Source organism: Taudactylus pleione, unplaced genomic scaffold (genome assembly GCF_031769625.1).
Source record: "Taudactylus pleione unplaced genomic scaffold, aTauple2 ptg000547l, whole genome shotgun sequence".
In the NCBI taxonomy this organism is placed as follows: Eukaryota; Metazoa; Chordata; class Amphibia; order Anura; family Myobatrachidae; genus Taudactylus; species Taudactylus pleione.
In genome coordinates, this window is record NW_028284949.1 from 4,117,129 (window position 1) to 4,138,976 (window position 21,848).

Below are 21,848 nucleotides of genomic sequence, written 5' to 3' on the forward strand. Positions count from 1 at the left end.
CATCCATGTGACATAACACAGCTGTATGTGATGGTGGTGTGTGTTTGTAGTTGTACATTGTTAGTAAAGCTGGAATAGTGTATAATTGTCCTGTCAGTGATGCACATGTTCTGCGATGGCCTTGGTGTAGTATCTAGTGACATGATGTAATGGAAACACTGATATTACCAGAGAATTCCCAAGGAAGTATAGAACTATCAGGCTAGTCACACTAGGCCACAGCTGGCAGGGGAATATAACATAGAGCTGTAACCAGGGACAGGGCAGTCAGCTATAGACCAGAGTATGGGCCGAGTTTAGGGCCACTAAAGAACAAACATCAGCATAAACTGCGGTGTTCGAGATTTGCTCTCAGATAAACACCTGAATGGGTACACTGGGCTGTCCACTTATTATCCCTTATTATGATATTTGTCCTCATTTTGAGGATACATATGTCTTTATAATATGTCATCTCTACTGTATTTATGTGTCCTGGACTGAATTACAGCACTGTGCCAGTATTCATATCCTGCAGATTATAATACTTAACATAAAATGACATGTTTTACAATAATTTGTAAAGACAATAATAAAAGGGATGACTTTGAATAGCTGGATGTTACAGGACTGTTATGATCATGATTTACTCTCTGTATAATAAACTACAGACTGATTACATCTCTGATGAAAGAACCATATTATACCATAGCAGGAAAGCCAGCACAGCTATTCCCTATGGATGACTTTAATACGTACAGACTAAAGATGATGGAAAACACCAGGATGCTTCATATCTCTCATCCATGTACAGGCGCACGTCACATTACAACGTTACTGCACCAGTATGGCAGGAGCCTCACATCATTACTCTGTGCTGTTGCCTAGCTGCATCCGTTCAAACTGAAGGAGTTGGATGAGCTGGAATACTCTGTGCTGCTGTAACCATTCTAACTCTTATTAGTTACAGATTTCCAGCTTCACTCACTTTATCTCCTGTTTGTGTGTCTGCCCTAGTTTTAAGGACCAAAGTATTAAATAGCTTAACTCTCAAATGGAAGACAGTCATTACATATAAAACCATCAGCTGCACACATGCTGACCACAAGATGACAGTAAGAGAACACGTAATAAGTATAAAAGCATTTTATAATGTAACTTTCAAATTTACCACTGGAAGGCAGTCATTATACGAAACCACCTGCAGTTCAGACTGACCACAAGATGTGAGTGAGAGATTTCATTATATATATATATATATATATATATATATATATAGATAGATATATATATACAGAAGGTGCAGCACTCAGCTCCATAAATGAGACATACACAGAATAATTTCAATCAATGTTTCAGTGTTCGAGACACTATCATTAGGATCCTGATGATAGTATCTCGAACACTGAAACGTTGATTGAAATTATTCTGTGTATGTTTCATTTATGGAGCTGAGTGCCGCAACTTCTGCCTTCTACTACTTTTTCATGTGAGGGCACCTACCAGAGCTACAGTATTTCCACGCTGGGAGTGCCAGACACTTGGATGAGCTATATATATATATATATATATATATAGTGATAGAAGCACTGGAGAAGTGTGGAATGGCTTCTATATCTGTCCCAGGTTCTTGTCCTATGTCTTTTCGAAAAACCCCAGGAGAAGTCTGTTGGACAAAGAAGACTAGAAATGTCGGCTTTTGTGAAAAGCCAGAATGGGTCCTGGGGGTGTGGATGTGAGGAGAAGGAGGGCTCCATCCACAGGCCACTCCGAGTGTTGGGCCTTTCAGCCTGGTAGCAAGTCATTAGGGCTTGCACATGGAAATGGCTGTGATAAGATAGGTTTACTTGTGGCTGAGTGTCTCATACCTGGGAGAGCAGGCCAGCAGGTTAGCTTGCTCTGAGACACCGTTTGCTACAAACCAGAAGGTACTGTGGACGTGAATTTATGTTAGTGTTCAGTTAGTGAGGGAACTTGCTGTCTAGTTAGAGCCCAGACGGGCTATGGTTTTCTTTTGTTTGTTTATTTGATTATTGATGTTGCACAATAAAAACTGGTGCCGACCAGCTTACACGAAAATCCATGACTGGAGTGCTATTTCCTGGCTGCTGTGTGTAAGGAGGTGTCCATCTACCCCAGGAGAGGGACCCCCTACCCCGATCTTATTACAAGTGGTGGAGAATGCGGGCACGCACACACTGAAGTTGCAGCAAGGAAACATTTTTCCTTTAAAATTTAAAAGGACAGGCACGAATTGTGGTGTCCATGAAGGTGGCGTTAGCAGATGCTCCGAAAGGCCAGGTTCTGCTTTCAGCCTACCCCTAAGGACAACATGGAGGATGTTGTAAAGGCCTTGCTTCAAGCTACGTCCGCTCAGCAAGAAGCTACCAGAGCTCTGCAGGAATCCACCCAGGTGCAGCTATTAGCCTTGGAGGCAACACCAAGGCAACAACAAGTTACCATCGAGGAAACCCGCCAGGCCTTAGCGGAGAACAGCCAGGCCATAAAAGAGAGAGGGACCCCCTACCCCAATCATATTACAATATATATATATATATATATATATATATATGGCTAACACTGCTCCTTACCTCTATGGGGGGGATTTCAAGTGTGTTGCACGCTGGCGGCCACTAGGTGGCGGCTAGAGGAGCAATTCAATTGTTGCTCCATTCAGACACGCACGGACAGGTCTATTAGGTGGACAGCACGATACAGGGGACAGCACTATACAGGGAGGCAACACTATATAAGGAAGGCAATACTATACAAGGGTCTCATTATACAGAGGACAAGTCTATTAGGTGGACAGCACCATACAAGGGCAGCATTATACAGGGAAGCAATATTATACAAGGGACAGCACTATACAGAGGACAGTTCTATTAGACAGCACCATACATGTGTGTGTGTGTATTGTTCTATGTTAGTATACCGGTATTAGGCACACAAAAAAAACTTTTTTAAGATAAGGTACATATGAAACCATCTGCAGTTCACTGGATGACCACAAGATGGCAATGAGAGAATACATAATGAAAAGGATGAGTATTATACAGTGTAAATATCAAATTTACTACTGATGGCAGTCATTTTGTATGAAACTATCTGTAGTTCAGAGACTGACCACAAGATGGCAGTGAAAAAAATACAGATGGATAAAAGTATTATATAGTATAACTTTAAAAGTTACCACTGGAAGGCAGTCATTATATACAATTCACTGGTTTACCACAATACATAATGCTAAGGACAAAAGTATAATGTAGTGTAACTCTGAAATATACCACTAGAGGGCAGTCAGTATATATGAAACCATATGCAGCTCACAGGCTGATTACGAGATGGCAGTAAGTGAATACATAATGAAGAAGGATAAATATTTTTTATAGTGTAACTCTCAAACTGACCTCTGGAGGGCAGTCATAATTTGTCATTAGCTACAATTTTCAGACTGACCACAAGATGTCAGAGCGAAATTACAAAATGATATAAAAATATATTTTGTTTTTCTCAAACTTCATTTCAGAGGGCGTCATACCAGCTGTCTGCACCTCCATTGTCTGACCACAAGATGGCAGTGCAAGAGAATAATCCTGGTAATACTGTCATTCTCATACAAACCACTGGAGGGCAGCACTAGCATACAGTAATCACCTGCAACGCTCAGACTGCATGACGGCTTCGTCACAGAAGGCTGATCCTGCAATGCATTCTGGGAGTTGAAGTTCGAACTTCTGGATAATAATTCAGAGTGTTTTAGCTCTGGACTGCAATTCCCACAATGCCTCACGGCAGTCATCACCGTGGTTTGTAACTAACCCGAGACCCAAAAGAAGATGATGGATTGAGGCTTGGAGCGCACAAGCCGGAAGTAATGTTTAACATCTCTTCCGGGTGAGAGGGGAGGAGGAGTAAACAGGAGACATTAGTGTGACTGGTAAAAACAATTATTATAGTACAGGTGGAGCAGCCTCTGGTGTACTTTATTGTTGTTGCCATGAAGCAGACCCTGCTCTGTTGTTATCGTAAAGGTGGAGCAGTCTCTGGTGTACTTTATTATACTTGAGATGGAGCTGACCCTGCTTTGTTATAGTACAGGTGGAGCAGATTCCTATGTCCTGTTTTGCAGGTCTCACATACTCTAGTGTCCTGTCCTGTTATAATACAGGTGGAGCAAACTGGTGACCTGTTATTGTAATACAGATGGAGCAGATTCATGTGTCCTGTTACTGTGTGTGTGTCAGGTTCCTATAAGATGTGAGGACGTCGCTGTCTATTTCTCCATGGAGGAGTGGGAGTATATAGAAGGACACAGGGGTCTGTACAAGGACGTGATGATGGAGAATCACCGGCCCCTCACATCACTGGGTAAGAGGGGACTGTCATGTATTGTAATGGGGAGAGCGGCTATGGGAACACCTATACACACATCATCTGATAATCACATATATACAGTGTAATCAGTCACTGTGTGTCTCCTACAGATGGGGCCAGTAACAGGAATACCCCAGAGAGATGTCCCCGTCCTCTTTATTCCCAGGATGATACAGAGGAGAATCACAGTGTCCTACAGGAGGATCAGGTAGGTGGAAACACCAATATATCAGTGACTTCTTGCTGTATGGTCTGTAGTGAGGCTGTATCAGTGATATAACCTGACTTTCTTTTATTTAATCTTAGTGTTTTCAATCTGACATTATCAAATGTTATTTTCATTGTTTCTGAATTAATTTGGGTTAAGTCCTGATTGAGAAAACCTTACAGTATAGGAAGTTAATTGAATTTTGGCTGATTACTATACATAATATACCTGTAGTGTTTATACATAAATTAAATATCCCTCTCCCCCTCCCCCTCCCCCTCTCCCTCTCTCTCTCTCTCCTTCGGGAACGCCTCCGTTTGTGTAGCCAACCCCCCGCCCCGCCTACAAAAGGGGGCGAGCTGTCGATCAACATCGACAGCCGCCCCTTTTGTAGTGAGTCCCGAAGCGAGAGAATTTCTCTCTCGCTCCGGGGCTTGCGTATGCGCGTGGTACCCCACCATCGACACGCTTGCAAGCGGGTCTGAATCAGGCCCCGAGTGACAGCCTGGCAGATTTGCTGTACAGAAGCACTATGATGATTGGGTCCTTCATACACAGGGCAGTGATGTCACAGCAACTCAGTGTGAGCTTTGTGACCTTTATCAGCTTCCATCAGGGCACTGACTATGTGGGAGGAGCTGCAGGTGTCTGTATAGGGGGCAAGGTGATACCTGTGTAATAGAGCTACAGTGTAATGTCAGGGTATCACTGAGCTGTGTATTCTGCCTTCCCTTTCCATCATGTATCATTTCACTTGTTATTCCCTCCAGCATAATGCATGTGCTTATAATACAGATTTATTTCACTGTTACTAATGTATAAGGGACACACAGCAAATCTGATATATGGTCTGATCAGGAAGGTATAATATAACAGCCATAAAGGGGTTTCTCTCATTAAATCAGACATTATCAAATTCTTTTTATTGTTTTACGGTTATTTAGGGTGATTACTTGACTGATATAAAGGAGGAAGAAGAGACGGATGAGAGAGGTGATCATCAGTGTAAGGAGGAGGAAATCCCTACAGCTATCAGCACAGGTGAGTAATAATCACTAAGTACAGAACAGTCACATATTCTCCTTGTTCTGTCACCTCAGCCATCTCTTATCCTACACCCTCCTCTGTCACTACAGCACTCTCTTATCCTACACCCTCCTCTGTCACTACAGCCATCTCTTATCCTACACCCTCCTCTGTCACTACAGCCATCTCTTATCCTACACCCTCCTCTGTCACTACAGCCATCTCTTATCCTACACCCTCCTCTGTCACTACAGCAATCTCTTATCCTACACCCTCCTCTGTCACTACAGCCATCTCTTATCCTACACCCTCCTCTGTCACTACAGCAATCTCTTATCCTACACCCTCCTCTGTCACTACAGCAATCTCTTATCCTACACCCTCCTCTGTCACTACAGCAATCTCTTATCCTACACCCTCCTCTGTCACTACAGCAATCTCTTATCCTACACCCTCCTCTGTCACTACAGCAATCTCTTATCCTACACCCTCCTCTGTCACTACAGCAATCTCTTATCCTACACCCTTCTCTGTCACTACAGCACTCTCTTATCCTACACTCTCCTCTGTCACTACAGCAATCTCCTATCCTACACCCTCTTCTGTCACTACAGCAATCTCTTATCCTACACCCTCCTCTGTCACTACAGCAATCTCTTATCCTACACCCTCCTCTGTCACTACAGCACTCTCTTATCCTACACTCTCCTCTGTCACTACAGCACTCTCTTATCCTACACCCTCCTCTGTCACTACAGCAATCTCTTATCCTACACCCTCCTCTGTCACTACAGCAATCTCTTATCCTACACCCTCCTCTGTCACTACAGCAATCTCTTATCCTACACCCTCCTCTGTCACTACAGCCCTCTCTTATCCTACACCCTCCTCTGTCACTACAGCCCTCTCTTATCCTACACCCTCCTCTGTCACTACAGCCCTCTCTTATCCTACACCCTCCTCTGTCACTACAGCCCTCTCTTATCCTACACCCTCCTCTGTCACTACAGCCCTCTCTTATCCTACACCCTCCTCTGTCACTACAGCAGTCTCTTATCCCACACCCTCCTCTGTCACTACAGCAATCTCTTATCCTACACCCTCCTCTGTCACTACAGCAATCTCTTATCCTACACCCTCCTCTGTCACTACAGCAATCTCTTATCCTACACCCTCCTCTGTCACTACAGCAATCTCTTATCCTACACCCTCCTCTGTCACTACAGCCCTCTCTTTTCTACTTCAGGGTCCATAGGGTATCCACAGGATACCTTGGGGTATAGGTGATGACGTCAGTCTTCAGGCACCACAGAGTTAAAGTTTTCAGCCTCCCAGGATGCATCTGGGTCCCTCTCCTGTACCCCGCCCCCGGGCCAAGGCATCTCAGTTTCGTCGGTGCCTGGCCGGAGTCGGAGGCACTGTGCAGAGGGGGGCTATGAAGAGCCCCTGAAGTTTCTTTTAAAGGCAGCGCTGGCTGCACATCGGGGAGTACAGCATGGACAGTCAGTACTGACGTCCATGCCGTCTCCCCTACACCCCGCCGGTACCAGAACGCCGGTACTGATCCGGGGATGCTGGTAGACATCTGGGGTCACGGCTAGCGGTGTCCCCAGATGTTTTGGACCATGGCCGGATCCAAGGGGATGCAGGTAAGCAGCGGGGTCCCGTGGTGGGTCCCCGCTGGTCACATGGTCCTGAGTCCCCAGGCAGGGGGCTCCCTGGGGACTGGCTGCAGCGTGGAGCCAGGCGACCAACCTGCGCTTCCACTACCCCCTGGGACAGCGGGCCGCTGCTGAGCGGCATGCGCTGCGGCGTCCCAGGGGTTAAATGCATGCCAGGGGAGCGCGCTTTCCCTGTCTCACAGCCGGCGCCTCCCCTGCTGCACACAGCCTCTCTGCTCTGCCTGATTGGCCACAGTGTGTCAGCTGTCCTCCCCAGGCCGGCCTCCTTCATCTTCTGCTCCTCGGTGGCCATCTTTAAAGCATGGTGAACACTGCTGGAAGCCTGTGAGCGGTGGCATTGCGGTCTGGGTCCCCCAGCATACCTCTCCTCTGTTTGTCACAGGTCAGTGTATGCAGCGCTGAGTCCTACCAGCCTGAGGGTCTGAGTAGTTGAGAATCGGCGCTAATAGTGCAGGGATTTGTTTCTTCTGCATTGTATGTGACTGAACTGCTAGCCTGCTGTCTGTACTTTCACTTTCTACTGTGAGCTTTATTACTGTCCCTGATCTTGCTCTGCTCAAAGCCCTTGCGGTGCGCGGTGTGCAGGTTGTTATTCACACTATACCAATACGTATAGGTGTGAGTGTCACATACTTACCATCATGTCTGAGACTGATTTTCCTCTCCAGCTCATGTGTACTAAATGTAAGGTACCAATAGCGGAGGGGGAGGGTAACGCGGAGGGGTTATGCCCCCAGTGCCTGGCACTGTCACGGCCGATTATGGTCACGGTCCCGGTACAGGAACCTCTCTGGGCTTGTTTCGCTAAGGCGCTTACAACCCTTGTGGGCCAGCTAGCTCCGCCACCTGCGTTTACCCAGACGGGTTTGTCCCAGCAGTCAGTGGTATCGTCACCCATGCGGGAGTTCCCGAGACAATTGATGGTACCCCACAGTCTCCCTGTCCCTTCCCAGGTTTCTCCGGAGCCTGCGTGGGTTAATACTCTTAACTACATCGGTTCAGCATTTGTCCGATGTTTTACAGGGGGAGTCTGTGTTGCGGCCTCATAACGGCCGGTGGCGTCTTTATCTGCTCCTTATGGGGATGACGATGAGACGTCAGATCATGGGGAGATTCTGGATCTATCTGACCAAGAACCTCTCCGTACCAAAGAGTCGGACGCTAAGTCCAAGGTGTATATCCCTGGTCTTATTCGAGCGGTCCGCTCGGCTTTAGTTATTGAGGATATTGATCCTTTGGTGGCCACATTCATATATGCCTTTTTAAGGATATTAAGGGTGAGGCTACGGTGTTCCCTCTTTCTGATCAATTAGTGGATCATTTAGAGGAGGCGTGGAAAAATCCAGGTAAACGGTTTCAGCCCCAGAGACGCTTAGCCGTGGCTTATCCGTTTGCGGTCAATTATTTTTCTAAGCGGGAATCCCCTACGCAAGTGGATTCACATGTCACACGCCTAGTCAAAAGTGCCACATTGCCTATGCCTTCGATGTCATCCTTGAAGGATGTCACTGACCGCAAGGTGGAGATCTGCCTCAAAGCCGTTTATTCCCTTGCAGGGAAGCATCCAGACCGGCTCTGGCCGTGTGTTGGGTAGCCAGAGCTATGGAGCGCTGGGCGGATAATTTGGAGGCGTCTTTGGACTCTGACTGTTCGGCTGAACAGACCGAGTTGGTGGGCAATCTCCGAGACTCGGCCACTTACATTAATGAAGCGGCCTTAGATATTTGTATGCTCACCTCTAGGATCTCCTCTGCAGCCGTGGCTGCTCGTCGCACCTTATGGTTGCGTTCTTGGAAAGCGGACGCGGATTCCAAAAAGGGATTAGAAGGTCTGGACAGGTACTATTTGGTCCAGATCTGGACAAAATTGTAGTTACGTTGGCAGCAGCAAAATCTGCATGTCTTCTGTCTGCTACGATTCTTTCTAGTGCTGGTGGGTCGTCCTTTTGGCCTCACAGGGCCCAAGGTAGGCCTAAAGTACAGTCCTGTCCACGGCAGGCTGGGGCCAAGAAATTCTCCAAGCCCAAGAATCAGGTCTGGAGTACCAGATGTCCGGCTCCTAGGTCAGATAACAAACCTGCGGCCTGACGGTCCAGGCCTCCTTTTGGGGGACCCCAAAGTGGGGGCGCCTGCTTCAGTTCGCCCGGTGCTGGTCGCAGTGCATGTTCCAATTTCCCAGAGGGGCCTGGGTTTCTATTCCATTCTATTTTTGGTGCAGAAACCCAATGGGTCTTACCGTTCAATACTAAACCTAAAGGCCCTCAGCAAGTCCTTGAGGGTGCCTCTGTTTCGGATGGAGACCCTGCGGTCCATTATTCTGGGGACTACATGGTGTCATTGGACATCCAGGACGCTTACCTGCATGTCCCTATTCTTTTGCGCCATCAGCAGTTCCTCAGATTGGCAATCTGCAACGAACATTTCCAGTTCCGGGCACTGCCTTTTGGCCTGGTGACTGCTCCACGGGTATTCACCAAGGTCATGGCGGTCATGGCGGCTCTCCTGCGGACGCAGGGAGTCCGACTGTTGCCTTATCTGGACGAACTCCTGTTGATAGCGGGGTCTCCAGAGTTTCTTTTACACCATCTGGATCTGACGATTGCGGTACTGCAACGTCACGGCTGGTTGACAAACTGGCAGAGGTCCACTCTCACCCCGTCTCAGAGGATCCTGCACCTCGGGGGCTTATTGGACTCCAGGCAGCAGTGGATCTTTGTGACGGAGGAAAAGATCCTTGCTTTGTAGTTGAGGGTGCGCAGTTGTCTGCAGTGTCGTCGAGTGTCGACACACTTGGCAAAGAGATTATTGGGCTCAATGGTGTCGGTATTCGACATGGTGGAGTACGCCCAATTTCACTCCAAACCTCTGCTGCTATTGATCCGGTCCAGATGGAATGGATTGCCTCAGTGTCTCAAGTCCCAGACGATGGGGCTCACTCCGGATGTTCGCCTGTCTCTAACCTGGTGTTCGCAGACGCCCGTTCTGGGTGGCGAACTGGGTCCTGTTAACAACGGACGCCAGTCTCCGGTGCTGGGGAGCTGTCACGGGTCCACACTTGTTTCAGGGCAGGTGGACTCGGGCGGTAGCGGAGCTTCCAATAAACATTTTGGAGCTCCATGCGGTGTCAAGAGCTCTCCAGTGGGCACAGCCGGTTCTCCAGGGTCACCCTGTGCAGGTCCCGTCGGACAACGCCACCACGGTGGCCTATTTAAACCAGCAAGGAGGAACCGGGAGAGTGGTCTTTATACCAGGACGTCTCTCGGAGTCTGGTGGACAAGTGGGGTCTTCCAGAGATAGACCTCATGGCGTCCCGGCACAACAACAAGTTGCCGGTGTACGGGTCTCGAACATGAGACGAAAAGGCGTCTCTGGTGTATGCCCTGTCCGTCTAGTAGATGTTCCAGTTTGCCTACCTTTTCCCTCCGTTTTCCCTTCTTCCGCGGGTATTACGGAAATTCAAATCAAGAAGGAGGTACGCTACTGTTGATAGCTTCCGAGTGGCCCAGACAGCACTGGTTCTCCGACCTCCAGAGTCTGTCAGTAGACGTTCCTCTGAGGTTACCATTACGACCGAATCTGCTGTCATAGGGTCCTTGTCTTCACCCGGACCTGACTCGGTGTGGCTGTTGAAACGGTCATGCTAAGGTCCAGAGGGTTTTTCTAGCTCCGTGGTGCAAACCATACTAAGAGCTTGTAAACCTTCCTCGGCAAGAATCTACCATCGTGTGTGGCATACTTTCTTCCGGTGATGTAGACCTAGAGGTTATTCCCTTAGGGAGTTCCGCCTGTCTAGGGTGTTGGCTTTCCTACAGGCTGGACTGGATCATGGGCTTCGCCTGGCTTCTCTGAAAGTGCAGGTGTCTGCCCTGTCAGTCTGGTTTCATCGTAGGATTGCTGCGCTCTCTGATGTGCACACCTTTATGCGAGGTGTTCTTCGCATTCAGCCACCTTTTGTTCCACCGGTGGCGCCTTGGAATTGGGCTGTGGTCCTGAGAGTTCTCTAGGGACCGCCGTTTGAACCACTGGACTCAGTGGACTTTAAATGGCTTACAGCTGAAACCATATTCCTTCTGGCCATTGCCTCGGCCAGACGGATGTCGGATTTAGGGGTTCTCTCTTGTAGACCCCCTTTTCTGAATTTTCATAGGAATAGGGCGGTGCTTCGCACTCGTCCGGGATTCCTTCCCGAAGTGGTATCCAGTTTTCACATCAATGAAGAAATTGTTGTGCCGGCTTTCAATTCACCTGGACTTTCAATGGGTGACGCCACTTGGGATGTTGTGCGGGCATTGAGAATTTATGTTGACCGCACTTCTTCTTTTAGGAAGTCGGACGCCTTGTTTGTCCTCTATGGCTTCCGTAAAAAGGGTTGGCCTGCTTCAAAGTAGACTTTGGCAGGCTGGATTCGTATGGCAATTTCAGAAGCTTATCTTCATGAAGGTCTTCCAGTTCCCTCCTTGGTGAGGGCTCATTCCACTAGGTCTGTGGGTCCTTCGTTTGCAGCTAGACGTGGTGCCTCTGCAGTTCAGATCTGCAAGGCTGCTACGTAGTCTTCTGTCAATACCTTTGTGAGGTATTACGCTTTTGACATCTTTGCCTCTCAGGATGCTTCCTTCGGGCGGCGGATTCTCCTCTCAGCACAGGAGCGTCCCCACCCTTAAAGGATACTGCTTTGGGACATCCCCAAGGTATCCTGTGGATACCCTATGGACCCTGAAGTAGAAAATATGAGATATGGTAAGAACTTACCCTTGTTATCTCTATTTCTACGAAGTCCATAGGGTTCCACAGGACTCCCGCCCTGTCGCACCTGTACTGCAGATGGGCTTTATTCTGGTCACCGTTTTTTCCGTCTCCCTATGGTGAGAATGTGATTCTTGTGAGTGTCCAGATTTTTTTCTTCTCTCTCTTTCTTCTCCTCCTCCGGCCTATGGCTTGTGACGTAACTGAGATGCCTTGGCCCGGGGGCGGGGTATAGGAGAGGGACCCAGATGCATCCTGAGAGGCTGAAAACTTTAACTCTGTGGTGCCTGAAGACTGACGTCATCACCTATACCCCAAGGTATCCTGTGGAACCCTATGGACTTCGTAGAAATAGAGATAACAAGGGTAAGTTCTTACCATATCTCATATTATCCTACACCCTCCTCTGTCACTACAGCAATCTCTTATCCTACACCCTCCTCTGTCACTACAGCAATCTCTTATCCTACACCCTCCTCTGTCACTACAGCACTCTCTTATCCTACACCCTCCTCTGTCACTACAGCAATCTCTTATCCTACACCCTCCTCTGTCACTACAGCACTCTTATCCTACACCCTCCTCTGTCACTACAGCAATCTCTTATCCTATACCCTCCTCTGTCACTACAGCAGTGTATCTAATTAAAAACTAAACAAATCCAAGTAACATAGAACGTAACAGAACATATTTGGTAGGAAGACAGTAATCATTCACCATTATTAGAGTCCTGAGACAAACCTGTTAGGTAGAATACCAGTGCTCAGCCTGAGGGCATAGGTAGTGTATGGTGAAAGAGATGACAGCCAGTTGGTTACTACTCACTGAAGAACCTGGTGACACAGCAGCAGCGCTAGTAAGTTACTGTCCATTCCATATACATGGAGAGAGTATTGCGACAGAACATGAGAGCTTGTAAGTCAGTGCCCAGTATATAAAACGGGTATCATTGGAGAACACGACAGGTTATTGGTACTTTATAAAGTACATTATAACTAGCAGCCCGCACCATTAAATAAATATATATATATATTTAATGGTAGCATCTAGGGGGGAGTCATCGCTCTTTTAACCTGACCCACTTATAGAAAAGATGAGCCGTCCGGCCACAATAATACACACAGTACAAAGTGAGGAGGTTGCTTAGAAAACCTCCTTCCCCTAGTGGTCAGCTAAAAACAGAGAGGGGGCCCCGGGGCCGTATTCTGCCATCAACTAGCATTGAGTCCTGAGCTTACCTGTAGTGCCCCCCCCACTGACCACTGTACACCAGTCACCCAGCCATGTTCTGCTTCTCCCTGGTCTGGCTGCACAGAGTGACCGCGACGTGATGTGTGGGGGATGTCTACAGCAGCATCTTCCAGAGTGCGACTTAGAGCTGGCTCTCTCCGGACACTGGGTCACGGTCTCTGCTGGTTCTTTCAGTTGACCATTGACACCTCCAGGAGCTATCTGAGTGTGGTTCACCGCTGTGGCTCCTGGCTGTATAGGTTACAGAAATACCTAGAGGTCAGAGTGATGGGGAAGGGTGGGGGTGTGGACCGTTTCAAGAGAGACAGGGCTGCATATTAGTTCTAGCAACATTGTGTTTATTTGTGGAGTTGTACGCATCTCTGCGACAGGACCGCCATTATCTGTACGCTTGGCTTCATAGTCGTTCTCAATGTCAGTGTGCATGTACACTAGCCATATCCCTGGTGCAAAATATCCGCCTGATAACACGCGTTCCAGGGCCACCTATATACACATCATCTGATAATCACATATATACAGTGTAATCAGTCACTGTGTGTCTCCTACAGATGGGGCCAGTAACAGGAATACCCCAGAGAGATGTCCCCGTCCTCTTTATTCCCAGGATGATACAGAGGAGAATCACAGCGTCCTACAGGAGGGTCAGGTAGGTGGGAGTGAAGGTATCGACTGATGCCAAAAAGTGTTAATTCTCTTTTTTTCTTCTAAGAATAGCGATCACTATAACAGTAGGTATTAAATATATAATGAATATGAACATTTTGTGCTGCGCTAAATAAGTGCGTTATTTATTGGTGAGACAGATAGAAGTAATGACGATTAGTTCTCTGTCTAGCATGGAAAACATGTAATAAATATCTTGTGATCAAAATGTAACATGTTCTGGGTTTAGAAAGAAAGAGAAGGAATTTCTTACTTAATATTATCATTACAAGCCTTTATATCGGACCCGAGACACACTTGAATGTGTATTAAATAGATTAAATTTCTTCTACAATCATGTATCTTTTTTAAGTCTTGACATGTAGGATATGTGTACATGTATTTGTAGGACTGATATTATGTTATATAGAATTTTTCTATTATATTTTAAATACATCGAATCTATTTAATACACATTCAAGTGTCTCTCGGGTCCGATATAAAGGCTTGTGGCGCTATCCACATCTAACATATTTTACCTTGAGTTTATTGAGGGGTTGGTGGACCCTCAGGAGAGCTGCCGGTTATTTTCCAGCATACCGTCAGGAGGGCGCCCTTACATCTCTGTAATATTATCGTTATAAGCTTTTATTTTTCAAAATTAAAATAAGTAAACGGACTCCGTCAAATTAAAGTGAAATATAAATTGCTATTTAAGTAGGAAAATGTGTGATAAATAAAGTAATTTAAAACGACGTGTCTGCCTGTATCACATTTATTATTCTCCCATAGTTATTTCTTTATATGTTATATATTATGTATGCTTTGAACAACAATTGTTGAGAGGCTGTTTTGTCCTTTATAAGGAGTGATGTTGTACAGCAGTCTTATTGTTAAGGTTTGTTTTATTCTTTATAAGAATTCATCTGTGGAATGTGTCGTGCCAGACGTCTCAACTGGATGGGCATTTACATGTGCAGCCTCTACAGCAAGTGTACGGGCGGACGGCTGATATTATTATACAATGTGTGATGACTTGGGGTATTTATCTCGGCAGAGGGTGGATGGGTGCAGTGTTTAGGTGCTTATTGAGGGTCCACACACGGTTTTCAAGTAAACAAACAATGCTTTTACTTCCAGCTTGTGAAATTCAGGATATAGAAAATAACAAAACACAATCCTGGTGGCCTTCCCTGTATCACACAGATATAGGCCCTGGCTTTCTCAACCCGCAGCTTAATGCTTCAATGTCCCACGGTCAGAGAGTTTTGTGGTCCCCCCTTGCCTCCTGCAAGGTCCGGACACCGGCCTCCTGTCCCCCAATGGCTCGCTCAGCTTCACTGGGCTCTCTGGCTTACTACTTCAATGTCCCACGGTCAGAGAGTTTTGTGGTCCCCCCCTGCCTCCTGCAAGGTCCGGACACCGGCCTCCTGGCCCCCAATGGCTCGCTCAGCTTCACTGGGCTCTCTGGCTGGTACAGTCCCAACTAGACTGTCTCTCCCGGCCTGACTGCTGGCCTTCTCACTAGCTCACACCTGAGCTCTTTCCCCCTGGTAGGTGTATCACCACTCAATATTTCAACCCTGTGTGGGAGGATCTCTCCAATCCCATACAGAATCTACTGCTCACCAACGCCACCTCTGGTGATACTGCCACAACTGATATTCTTCTGTATGGTCTTTGTTCTGTAACTCAGGAATCATTACATTGTGATATTTACTATTCTAGGGGAAAGACCTAATTATTATTAAAGTGGAAGATCTAAAAGAGGAAGAGGAGACGTATGTGAGGGGTGATCATCAGTGTAAGGAGGAGGAAATCCCTACAGATATCGGCACAGGTGAGTAATAATCACTAAGTACAGAACAGTCACATATTCTCCTTGTTCTGTCACTACAGCAATCTCTTATCCTACACCCTCCTCTGTCACTACAGCAATCTCTTATCCTACACCTTCCTCTGTCACTACATCAATCTCTTATCCTACACCCTCCTCTGTCACTACAGCAATCTCTTATCCTACACCTTCCTCTGTCACTACATCAATCTCTTATCCTACACCCTCCTCTATCACTACAGCAATCTCTTATCCTACACCCTCCTCTGTCACTACAGCCATCTCTTATCCTACACCCTCCTCTGTCACTACAGCAATCTCTTATCCTACACCCTCCTCTGTCACTACAGCAATCTCTTATCCTACACCCTCCTCTGTCACTACAGCAATCTCTTATCCTACACCCTCCTCTGTCACTACAGCCATCTCTTATCCTACACACTCCCCTGTCACTAGAGCAATCTCTTATCCTACACCCTCCTCTGTCAGTAAAGAGGGAAAGAATCTGTCCAGTGGGAGAGTCAGGAGCCATCAGCCCCTATTATACTCCTGCTCTCCCCCTCACATCATGTCACTGTGTGTTACCAGCCCAGAGATCTGACCAGTCTTCTCCCCACACTCTCTGGTGTATCTCATACATCAGGAGCCATCAGCCCCTATTATACTCCTGCTCTCCTCCTCACATCATATCGTTGTATGCTACCAGCTACCCATGTTCCTCCTTGTCACTTATAAATATGACATTAACCATAATCCTTCCTGAGTGCTATCCTATTAGACAACTACTTCCTGACATCACCTATGATTACTGATGGAATTAACAACATTTTACCTGAGCTATAAACCACATCTGCTTACATATCTAAATGCAACACCCTCTTTTGCATAAGTACAGATGTGGTCTGTAAAATGACAGAAGCCGATTGGATGCTAAAGGCAACTTCTCCACATTAGCACTTTTTATGGTTTGATACATCTCCCCCTGTGTCCTATTTAGTGACTACATGTCTGTGTCTAGTGTGATCACGACTTACCATAACATGTGACATAAGGCAAACAGCAGTGTTACACCATAGCATGTAATAGGACCTAGTTACTCTCTGACTTCCTCAGCCACAGACTGAGACGTGACAATGACGAGGTCACTGACTGTATGGAAATGTTGGGGTACAGCAATGCACGTATTATTATAGTAACACAGTATGGTATAGTGCTGCAGGGATACTAATTCCCATATATTTATTATGTTCCCAGCAGATGGACACAACAGCAGGAATAACTCGGGGAGACGTCTCATATTATCTCCAGATTGTGACCTAGACTATAACAACTTCTCACAGGACTCTCCAGGAGAAACCCCCATTACCCCAAGTATACACCCAGCATATCACAGTGCAGATCTATCATCTGATCCTTCTAATCATGAAGAATGTTCCCCTGATAATTGCAGTACTGTTACACACAGCTCAGATCTTACAGATGATAAACCATTTACATGTTCTGAGTGTGGGAAATGTTTTGCAAAGCAGTTACGTCTTTCTCTGCATCAGAAGAGAGTTCACACAGCTGAGAGGCCATTTCCATGTTCTGAGTGTGGGAAATGTTTTACACAGAAAGCAGAGCTTAGTAGACATACAAAGACTCACACAGGCGCGGAGCCATTTTCCTGTTCTTATTGTGGGAAATGTTTTAAACTGAAAGGAAATCTTAGTAGACATACAAAGATTCACACAGGTGAGAGGCCATTTTCCTGTTCTGAATGTGGGAAATGTTTTACACAGCATTCAATACTTGCTGCACATAAGAGAACTCACACAGGTGAGAAGCCATTTCTATGTTCTGAATGTGGGAAGTGCTATACAGAGAAAGCAGGTCTTTATAGACATCAGAGAGTTCACTCGGGTGAGAGACCATTTTCATGTTCTGAGTGTGGGAAATGTTTTGCACAGCAGAGAACACTTGATGATCATCAGAGAACTCACACAGGTGAGAGGCCATTTCCATGTTCTGAATGTGGGAAATGTTTCACACAAAAAGGAGATCTTTATAGACATACAAAGATTCACACGGGTGAGAGGCCATTTTCATGTTCTGAATGTGGAAAATGTTTTGCACAGCAGAGAACATATGATGAACATCAGAGAACTCACACAGGTGAGAAGCCATTTTCTTGTTCTGAATGTGGGAAATGTTTTGCACAGCAGGGATCACTTGATGGACATAAGAGAACTCACACAGGTGAGAAGCTTTTTTCCTGTTCTGAATGTGAGAAATGCTTTATACACCAGTCAGCACTTGCTGCACATAAGAGAACTCACACAGGTGAGAGGCCATTTCTGTGTTCTCATTGTGGAAAATGTTTTGCACGTCAGGGAACACTTGATGCACATCAAAGAACTCACACAGGTGAGAAACCATTTACGTGTCCTGAATGTGGGAAATGTTATACACAGAAAGGAGATCTTAATAAACATCTGAGAGTTCACACAGGTGAGAAGCCATTTCCGTGTTCTGAATGTGGGAAACGGTTTAGACTGAAAGTAGAGGTTATTAATCATCAAAGAGTTCACACAGGTGAGAAGCCATTTTCATGTGCTGAATGTGGGAAATGTTTTGCACAGCAGAAAACACTTGATATACATCAGAGAACTCACACGGGTGAGAAGCCATTTTCATGCTCTGCGTGTGGGAAATGTTTTACACGGCAGAGAACACTTGATGAACATCAGAGAGTTCACACAGGTGAGAGGCCATTTTCATGCACTGAATGTGGGAAATGTTTTGCAAAGCAGAGAACACTGGACGTACATCAGAGAACTCACACAGGTGAGAGGCCATTTTCATGCTCTGAGTGTGAAAAATGTTTTAAACACATATCAGCTTTTTGTAGTCATCAGAAACGTCACAAGAAAAAAAAACAATGTTTATGATGGTCTAGATATATAGAAATTCTGCGTTATTTGCAGTAAATACAATCTTAGCCTGCTTAATGAGGGGTAAATTACATTTTAATTTTCACACTATATACTAATATATCACAATTTAGATAAAACCCACTCCCAGCTGGGATGAATGTCACCAACATAAGGCTGCAACATATTCCGTATGTAAATGGCTTTCAGTTTCCACACTTTATTACATTGTGGCATTTTTGTACAATAACAAGACCACTTGCCATAATATCGGCTCCTAAGTACTTTGTCATCTTGACAATTTGCTGGGAAGAAAGGGAAAAGGGACGGAGTCTGCACAAGTTACTTCTACGTTCAAATCAGTCAAAAATGGAGTATAAGAGGTATATAAATAATTGATAACCAACTTAAGTACAAACTCTATTTTGACATAAAGTAGTTGTCTGTGCTCCCTACAGATATCTTAAGCTGCATACACACGATACGATCTGAACAACCAACGATATCGCTGAACAATTTACCTTCAACTTTCTGTAGTGCAGGACAAACGATATTGGGTGAACACACTGAAAGATATTTATGATAGATATCTATCAGTGAAGTCATCCTGCCACATCACTGAACAGCCAATTCTTGACGATATCGTCCAGGTCACTTCTACCTATTTTGTATCTTTTAGACATTTATTTAGTGTAACTGTATCGATGTGATTCTTCAGAGTTATTGTGTTCAATTTAAATGTGATTTATCCTGAACATGTTTTTATTCTATTTATAACTTATTAATATTGTATATTAAACAGTTTTGAATCCTATTGCGCTCCCTTTTGTTGCATTTTGGTTTTCCTGATTTAGGGGTTAGCCACCCTTTATGGAGAGCTGCACTGGGATTCCACTTTGAAAATGATTTAAAACCACAACGCCTTATATATATTCTTTTAGTATCGTCCAGGTTGGCCTGCATGTACGGACGACCATGGATATCGTTGGAGCGCACATCGTTGGTTGTTCACTGCATAAAAATAAACTATATGAACGATTTATCGTTGAACGATATTGTTCATAGATATCGTACCGTGTGTACGCAACTTTAGAAGCAGTAAAAAATAAGACTCTATTAGGGGCACTTGTAGTTTATATTTGTTTGTGGTGATATTATCTTAGTTAAAACTTTTATTCTTTGACAAAAAAAAGGAATATGAATATTAATTAAAAAAAGTGTGTGTACTTATAGCTATGGATCCGTGTATCAATTCACTGCTTTCCACAATTAATTTGTGCTGCTATTAGCCACTCATTTATAAGGCTATGTACAATATATTGTTTATAAGTCCAATAAATATTATCATAACAATATTTAATCACGTGTGTTGATTATATCAGTATGAAATATATCAGTTTCCAGCTCACTCTTTAAACAGCATATTGTTTTAAACTTTTAATTAACAAACTTTTCATTCTCCTTAATAACCAATTTGTTCTGAAAGATCAAACAACGGTCTTTCAGTAAATAAATAATTGTCACTGTGTTATTCTGAAACCTCAGTCTTGGTAGATGCCACACTTGCAGTTTTTTTCAAATCACTGGTGCCAGGGTTGAAAATTGACTCCAGTGGTTGTCTGGTCATGTGACTCTAGCGGTTGTCTGGTCATGTGACTCCAGTGGTTGTCTGGTCATGTGACTCTAGCGGTTGTCTGGTCATGTGACTCTAGCGGTTGTCTGGTCATGTGACTCTAGCGGTTGTCTGGTCATGTGACTAGCGGTTGTCTGGTCATGTTACTCTAGCGGTTGTCTGGTCATCTGACTCCAGTGGTTGTCTGGTCATGTTACTCTAGCGGTTGTCTGGTCATGTTACTCTAGCGGTTGTCTGGTCATGTGGCTCCAGTGGTTGTCTGGTCATGTGACTCCAGCGGTTGTCTGGTCATGTAACTCCAGCGATTGTCTGGTCATGTGGGCAATATACACAGTTGCAATGTAAAAGTTAGTGTATATAAAATGTCTCTTCTATATGCATACGATGAACATGTTATTTGTGGTACTTAAATGCGCATATATCAGAACTTCTTGTTCAAAAGGCAGCAAAGATTGCAGCTCCGATTCCCGTCAGTTTTCAAAAGTGTTTAGGCTATTCTATGTGCTATGGAAGTTCAATTTCCCTGTGAGTCCAACTGTTTGCAGGGGAAAATTGCAGCAATAAAATTAATGACAGCAGGGATTGCAGATCTGATGGTCACCTGATTTCTGATTTGTTTAACCTATCATATTGTCCACAGAAATTAAATTTTAACTGTCAAATATTCCACGGAAGTTCAGTAGCCCTGTGTGTCTGACCGTATACAGGAGAAGATCACAGCAGTGTAATAATCAAACAAGTGTCTTATACCTTCTCATTCACCTGTCTGCAGTGCTTATCATGCACATGATAGAGAATCACAACGGGCAAATTAGATTGTTAAACAATTGCACTAAATAACATGCAGATATTTTTTTAACATTTCCTCTAGGTAGATCTGGATATGAGTAAATAGGACACAGTGTAGTAAAAATTCCAGTAAGTCTAATTTCCTTCTGTTTCTACTTTCACTCTGTCTTGGGAGGGCAGAGGACGGTGGATGAGAGAACAGAAGGAGGCTGCTGGAAATGAAAAGATAGTTCAAGTAGGTACTTCTGCTGTCAGTGTGCTTGTAGCTTTAGTGCCTGTCTTCGTGTGCCTTCAGAGCTGGTGGCACCTTGATATAGTTGAAGACACGCGTTTCGCCTCTGGGGGCTTGGTCACATGACAGCCTGTATTGTGACTCTCCCTAGCCAATCACTATAAATTGATGCTGATTGCCAATCGTGTTAGCCAATCAGTTTTCCTTTAAGTTCAGCCAATTATGGCTATTAGCTAATAGATTTGCAGTAGCAGTAGCCAATGGTTGCATGGTGAATAGCTTAAGTGTCTGGGAGAACATCATTAACCCAATCCTACACTGAAATATGTGCAAAGGTCCCATGTGGGTGCTGACAAGGGGTTGTTTAAAAATAGTACGCTAAAATGTCCAATCTAGATGCCCACCCGGGGAGGTGAATGGTTTGACCCTTGCCGATATTTGAAGCATTCCAGAATTTAGACCCCACAGCTAATGCCGTCTGAAGATGGAGTTGTGCTGCTGTGGCCTATGGGCTACCTCTCCTAACATTTACGGT

At 45.2% G+C, this 21,848-nt stretch overlaps 1 protein-coding gene across 3 annotated transcripts; it reads left to right on the plus strand.

The window, feature by feature from the left end:
• The first annotated feature begins 3,853 nt into the window (after positions 1 to 3,853).
• Positions 3,854 to 19,986, plus strand: LOC148500803 (uncharacterized). Of its 3 annotated transcripts, none has more exons than XM_088451339.1 (7): positions 3,854 to 3,919; positions 4,112 to 4,350; positions 4,467 to 4,564; positions 5,509 to 5,605; positions 13,817 to 13,914; positions 15,639 to 15,750; positions 17,002 to 19,986. In XM_088451339.1, exons 2-7 carry the CDS (start codon positions 4,266 to 4,268, stop codon positions 18,675 to 18,677), a joined length of 2,166 nt encoding a protein of 721 aa, XP_088307465.1. In that variant the 5' UTR covers positions 3,854 to 3,919; positions 4,112 to 4,265; the 3' UTR covers positions 18,678 to 19,986. The 3 variants fall into 3 exon arrangements, with proteins under 3 accessions (XP_088307465.1, XP_088307466.1, XP_088307467.1); XM_088451340.1 differs by having other exon boundaries at positions 3,865 to 3,919; positions 4,227 to 4,350; XM_088451341.1 differs by having other exon boundaries at positions 3,889 to 4,350; positions 17,005 to 19,986.
• The last annotated feature ends 1,862 nt before the right edge of the window (positions 19,987 to 21,848 follow it).

Bases quoted from the DNA above. Each gene is read 5' to 3' on its own strand.
- LOC148500803 (XM_088451339.1), top strand. From the start codon at position 4,266: ATGGAGGAGTGGGAGTATATAGAAGGACACAGGGGTCTGTACAAGGAC. The intron at 4,351-4,466 runs GTAAGAGGGGAC...TGTCTCCTACAG, and splicing joins CCGGCCCCTCACATCACTGG to ATGGGGCCAGTAACAGGAAT. The intron at 15,751-17,001 runs GTGAGTAATAAT...TTATGTTCCCAG, and splicing joins CCCTACAGATATCGGCACAG to CAGATGGACACAACAGCAGG.